This window comes from Montipora foliosa, chromosome 10 (assembly GCF_036669935.1).
Source record: "Montipora foliosa isolate CH-2021 chromosome 10, ASM3666993v2, whole genome shotgun sequence".
Classification (NCBI taxonomy): domain Eukaryota; kingdom Metazoa; phylum Cnidaria; class Anthozoa; order Scleractinia; family Acroporidae; genus Montipora; species Montipora foliosa.
In genome coordinates this window covers 33,899,732-33,906,213 of record NC_090878.1, presented here as the reverse complement: position 1 = coordinate 33,906,213, position 6,482 = coordinate 33,899,732, and the positions used below count along the sequence as shown (strand labels likewise).

Genomic DNA, 6,482 nt, shown 5'->3' with positions numbered 1-6,482 from the left:
TTCAACCCAAATATTATTTTGGTGTTGCGCCTACCGTCGTCAGCCGATAGGTCATCTTTCTCGTGCGCTTAAAGACTCTTACAACGTGTAAGTGCGCGCCCAGTTATGTTTGTCAGCAATTCTATTGTAGGACTGATGTTGATCTTTTAAGGGCAACCAACGAGAAATTAAGCGAAAAGCCTTTGAAGGACATTTCTAGGCTCCTTGTAATAATGTATAAAGACTCTCTCATAAGATGTTTTGATCACCTAGAACAATTTGATCTGTTCGGATATCTTAGCCTGAAAATTGATGTGTGCGAAAGTTTTAGGGAATGATATCTTCATTTCAGAAATTGCTAGGTGAACGTTGCGTTCTAAGAACTGCACAGAGAACAATTTGCTCATTCCAAACTGACCTTTTTCATTGCCAAAAGTTGCAAGTATATCTCTTCCGAAAACGTAAGAGATTACTTTTCCCTCGTGGTTACGAATCTTTTTGGAGATGTTTTAGCAAAGAAATCTATGGCTGTTTGGCAACGTAGAAACAAAATTCTTAGAACGGTTTGATTCTCCCGAACACATATTTCACCGGGGGTGCCCTTTATCTTTTCTCCCAAAGGGCTACTCCTCGTCATGTAATATGCTAGTCACATTTTTGTAACACAGCCTTGTGAAAATAGGGGGAGCAACTCTTGACATTTTTATAACAAGTAGGTTGGGTAAATGTCACTCGAAAGGAAGTTAGAGCTTTAGGTCCTTTTAACTGTTTTCTTTCTTTCATTAACTTAGGGAACTGGTTAAAACTAGAAAAATTTGAACAGGACCCACCTTTGGGGTAGGGGGGTTCTCAAAGGCACCAGCTATCTTCGAACTTATCACATGAACATTACCGACAACATTTTATTGGCTTTTAAATTTGAGTTGACACAGGAATATTCATCTGGCAAGAGTGGGCATTACTAGACAAACAAGAAAAGTGAGGTTTGAATCTCGCTATAACGTTTTACTGCTTGATAGAGGAGTGGCTATGCAATATAGACACCATCGTTTGACGTTAAGCAAGATGGGTGCAGGCAGACACCACCATCTATTTTGTGGTTTGGTGGGTCCTGTTCGAGTGTAGTAGTTTTGACCACTTCCCTTAGCTTAGGGTACTGGGACCGCTTTGTGCTTTTCAGAATACAAATAAAAGAGAAAAGTTGCCTTAATGAAATTTGTCATGTAATCGGAAAACTGTAATGGGTTTTGTATGGTCTCTTTACAATTGGACATATTAGGACAGAACACCATTTAAAGTATATTGCTCAAGAATTTGGTACTAGAGAATGTTACTATTGCAGGACATTTAAGTCACCGTGAATATTCCAAAACTGTTACACTTTCTCCTCTTATCGCATAATTTTCCATTCCTTTATTTATTCATTTGTTTTTATTTCTATATTTAGTATGATAGACTAGAAAAAGAAACAAAACGGCTATAAAAAGTTTAAGAAACAATCATAATGGGGTTATGAGGACGCTGAAACGTTTCTGTATGTTTACGCTTAACAGCAAATCGATCTCAGGCTGATCTCATTGCTTGATTATCAAAAGGCAGTACTTCAGTTCAGTATGACTTAGTTATACTTTCTGAACAGACACGGTCTTCTGCATTGTTAAATTTATACTGTAAAACAAGAGAAGATTTGAAATTGTCCTTTTTCAGTTGGTGACGCGTACATAGCTTGTTTAAGGCCAGCTTAAACCATGAATTTTTTTAAACTTCCGCGTGAAAGGAAATTAGCATGAACACTTCTTTGCAACCCTCTGGTAATCTAGAAGAACTTATCAAAACGTTAACATAAATTCCCTGACACAAAGCATCGTAATCAAGAACTGTGTATGTGTAAACTAAACCATCTGGGACTGAACCTTGTCTCAGTAATGTCGCTGAGTTTAATCGATTCTAAAACCATCCCCTCAATATCTACAATAACTATACGGTAATAAGCAAGGATGCAAGAAAGTTGGAACTTACTTCAGCCAACAACTTACACCGTTTGATAGGGAGTTAGACCAGGAAGACGATCCTTCAATTGGTTGACTGAAATAACACCTCCGATCCACTGTGAAGCGACTGAGGTACTATTCTAGCATTTATTATAAGCTGTCAAAGCTGTCTTCCTATAAATAAGTTCAATATTGTATAGATAAGTGTTTTTGTTGGTAACTCATCCACAAAACTCGTACTAATTGGAAAAACAATAAATGAGAAATCAAAGCGAATGATGACACCTCTTAAATCACGTTCTTCTTGTAATACTGTAGCAACCAAAATAAGTATTAAATTTTCAACTTCGGGTATTGCGTTCTTGCTTTCTGTTTGGATTACTAAATCTCGCTTATCAGCTTATATTATATTACTGTTGTTCTAGTTATTGTGTTCGTGCCAGTGTTGCCAATCATAAATATGGAGTTTAAAATAAACGACGCTGACGTTAGGAATAAAAGGCCTTCAAAATCGATTCTTCTGGTTCACGTTGTACGTACAATGTGGGTAAATTATCCTAACATAAAACTAACGTGGCACGGTTTCAAAGTAAAAACGTGAAAAAAATTCATTTTCTGGGCGCACAATGGTCAAAACTTCCAATTTTGATATTTCACGTGCACGTTATAGATATGAAATGTATCCCCAAAATATGTGCTGAAATGCATGCCACAGGTGCAGCACAATTTTTTTCCCCCCTTTAATTGTTGCTTTGTGGCGTTCCTGTTGTCTTGGAAGTGGTCGGAAAATTTGTAGCAGGAAATGAAGTGAAGTTTTCGAGGAAAAGATTTATTGCAATCGAAATGTTGAATGTGAGGTTGGTTGTAGTCTTGTTGGCTGTTGATCGTTTTTTATCTTAGCTTGCGCTGATAACCGCTAATCCCAAGACAATATTGCAATCGGATTGGTCAAGCTGATTTCGATATTACCCATCGTGCACGCAAGCATAAGAGTTTCTTTGCCTTAAGCCAAGTCACAATGCTCTATTATGGGGAATGATATTCTATTATTACTTTTAAAAAACATTTAATTTAATTTTCTTTGTCGCCCAGTAAGGCTGGATATAAATGATTGCATTAGTCTTATAAGCGGTCAAGATTATAAGTGGTCAAGATCAAGTTCTGAAATCTAAAAAAAAAAAAAAACCATCGAGATAGATGTCGGATATCTGAGTTGATCATATTTGATGATAGTCCACGAAATGATCGTTTGATTACTAACTTCGATGAACTATCATCGACTATCATCCTTTATCATTCATATCGTAATTAAAAGAATCAATCGCTATCTGTTTTTTTTGTTTCTTTTTTTCAATTCTTCTCCAGCCACAAGTAGGATTCGATGATACTTGATTAAACTGTTATGTCGTGCACCATTTGCGTGCAAGCATTTGCCAGTTCAGTGACTCGATGGAAAAAAAAAAGACTTCAAAGCCAAGTCAGGCATTTTTTAGCCGCTTTCTGCATGTTCTTCCTTTCTTACTTACTTTGTCTCTTTTGAAAACCGTCGTATGCCAAGGCCATGAAAAACAACTTGCTTCAAAATGCATTTAAAAAGTAACTATGAGGTATATGAATCGGTGCACTTTTTTTAGCGGAGCTTCGCGGGAGCGCGCGCGAGCGTAGCAACATTGTTAAGAAAATATGGTAACCCTTCGATGCGAGAAATTTTGGTCTTATAGGCATGACGTCATCGACCTTCCGTCCGTACGTACGTACGTCCTCCCCTCCATGTATGCCAATATGACCAGAATCATGCTAGTTTATAGCATACATCTTTGATATTGGACATCCATGTTTTTGATCAATTGATACCTGTCAAAACAAGGTATCCGCTGATCAGTATCAGGTAAAAATATCGTGCTCTTAAACTTTAAGCTCACCGAGGTCAACAGTTGACTGTTGACCAGGCACTCGTTTTCGATTGGATTGCAGGCTCAACCCAGGCTAACTCACCTAAACATAAACGAAGCCTCAATTTTCGCGCGCTTTCTTTGGCTCGACACGGCTACACGGCCATACTACATCAATTATAGTTTTTACACAGTCAACGCTTTTCGTGTTCAGGTGGAACACGGTTTGGAAAATGTTTTCTTTCAGCATTTTTCGCTGGTTTCAATCCAGTTTGTCATATCATGAAAGCTGCTGTCCACACTGGCGGCTACGCAGTTATTTAAGTCAAGCATCGGAGGGATATAAACTTAAAGCTGAGTGTTTATTTTTAATTTGCTTATAGCTGTTTTTTTCTCTGTATTGCAATTTTTGGCATATCTTTAGAAGCTCTGATAAGGTTACATGACGCCTGGAGGACCTGTGACTAGAACAGAAACGAAAGGAGAGCAAAAGAAAACGACAACGACAAAACAGAATACTAGAAATAGCTCATACTTAATGGAAGAAGTTACGCCACAATTTCTTTCCTTGGGCACTAAACCGTTTGTTATTTTTACGCATGCGTTATTTAAAGCGGATGCGTAATTTTAAAAAGTGGTTTAATCGAAAATCGAATTTTTATTGTCGAGTGGAATTATATAACAATTATCTGTACTCCTTTGGACACAGAGAAAAAGTTGATTTTTTTGTTTGTTTTGCTCTAAAACGCGAGCGAACAAATGCTTTTTAATCCGTTTGTCCAATTGGTTTTCGACGTACCTCGTCAGTGACAAGAAAAATTGGCCCCTCTGTTATAAACACGTAATCGTAATGAGTTCTTGTAAAATTAGGGGCATATTTCACTAGCTTGTGTTTTCAAAACTTTGAGTAAAGAACCTAAACGTTTTTTAAGTGTTGGAGCGGATCTGGTTTGAAGCTCTGGCCAGTATGCGCGGTACACTGGGTGTCATGCATGAGCGGTCGTATTTACATTGTATTCGGTAGTTTCCGTAGTCGGTTCGTTCGGTATTATCGTGAGTACTTTCAACATTATACGCGGTGGCTTTGTTCAAGAACATTTATTCGGTGAGCCAGTACAGTTGGTCAGCTGGGTTTTGCGACTGAGCATACTCAGTTATTGTAAAAACGTCTCTTCCGGGAAAGACGGTAAACTGGAACAGCGGTTAAATGAAGCTCCATGTACACCACCTTCGTGAACTGGCATTTGGTTCGCAAAAACCGCGATGTGTCCTTACAGGAGAGGCTGGCGGACCACCTGTATTTGAAATTCCCAAGTCAGTTCCTGGAATCTTTCATACATGAAGGTTTCCCGATAGTGGAAATTGCAAGAGTAATGTCCTTATCGGAAGGCACCATCTTTGGAAGAATTCGACTATGGACTTAGCAAAATGGAGTTTTCCGCAATCACCGATGAAGAACTTCATCGACAAATAATGGAACTAAATGGAACTGAATTACGCTGACTCTTTGCTATGCAAAGATGGTCTGAGGTGTCGTTTTCAAAGGCTATAGCTCCAGATGATCTCGCCAATGATTTCGGAAATTTCTTTATGCAGAAGATCGATAAAATTAATCAGTTAATTGATATGCAGAGCTCTTTGGAGATGTCAAAAGCCGGAGAAAAGGAGTGCGCTGATTCTGATACGGATGCAGGCGTCACATTTGCCAATTTTAAAACTTTGTCTCAAGAGCGAGTCTCTGAGCTCATCAAAAAAGCTGCCAAGAAATCATATCCTCTGGATCCAATGCCTAGTTCGGTAGTCCTAGAGGTTTTCGATGTGCTGTTACCTGTGATCGCGAACATGATTAACTTGTCATTCGAATCTGGCGAATTCGCTAGAGATTGGAAGGAGGCTTTACTAAAACCGCTGCTTAAAAAGTGTGGACTTGACATCGCTTTTAATAACTTCCGCCCAGTTAGCAACCTCCCTTATGTTTCCATATTGTCAGAGAAGGCAGCAACTGATCAGGTCATTGACCACATGACAACTAATGATTTGCATATGCCTCTCCAGTCCGCGTATAAGCAAAACCATAGCACCGAGTCAGCACTGCTCAAAGTCAAGAACGATATTTTGTTGAATATGGAGGAGCGAAAAGGTCACTTTGTTAGTTCTCCTTGACCTTAGCGCTGCTTTTGACACTGTTTGACGCGACACTCTTCTAAATCGTTTAAAGTCGAGATTAGGTGTGGATGGCAAGGCTTTAGAATGGTTTGCGTCGTACCTTGCGGATGGTACACAGCGTGTCACTGTAAATGATGGTCTATCATCTGCTTTTCCACTCAGACAAGGAGTTCCTCAAGGGAGTTGTCTCGGGCCTCTTTTGTTTACGGTCTACACCAGTAAGCTGTTTGATATCGTCAGCAAGCACCTCCCAAGTGTATACTGCTAAGCAGATGACATACAGCTGTATTTGGCATTCAGGCCTGCTGTGCAAGGGGAGGACGAGACCGCGCTAAATGCTATGCGCGATTGCATATATGACTTGAGGGACTGGATGATTGAAGACCGACTGATGTTAAACGATAATAAGACTGAACTGATGCTTATAGGTACTAGGCAACAGTAACAGAAAGTC

General features: G+C 39.2%; 2 protein-coding genes across 3 annotated transcripts in view; one reads left to right on the top strand and one right to left on the bottom strand.

The window, feature by feature from the left end:
- LOC137972455 (uncharacterized) overlaps positions 1 to 2,380 on the bottom strand; it is a 6,742-nt gene extending 4,362 nt beyond the window's left edge. The window contains exons 1-2 of one of the 2 annotated variants that reach the window (XM_068819203.1): positions 2,256 to 2,380; positions 2,016 to 2,144 (exon numbers count right to left, since the gene is read on the bottom strand). The gene's annotated coding sequence lies outside the window, so the exon portion shown is untranslated. Of the gene's footprint in view, positions 1 to 1,998; positions 2,145 to 2,255 lie in introns of both variants that reach the window. The other variant, XM_068819202.1, reaches the window with a different exon arrangement.
- Positions 2,381 to 5,374: 2,994 nt separating this feature from the next.
- On the top strand, positions 5,375 to 6,025 carry LOC137972829 (uncharacterized). The gene has a single exon (XM_068819531.1). The coding sequence runs from the start codon at positions 5,375 to 5,377 to the stop codon at positions 6,023 to 6,025; it is 651 nt and encodes a 216-aa protein (XP_068675632.1).
- Positions 6,026 to 6,482: the final 457 nt, after the last annotated feature.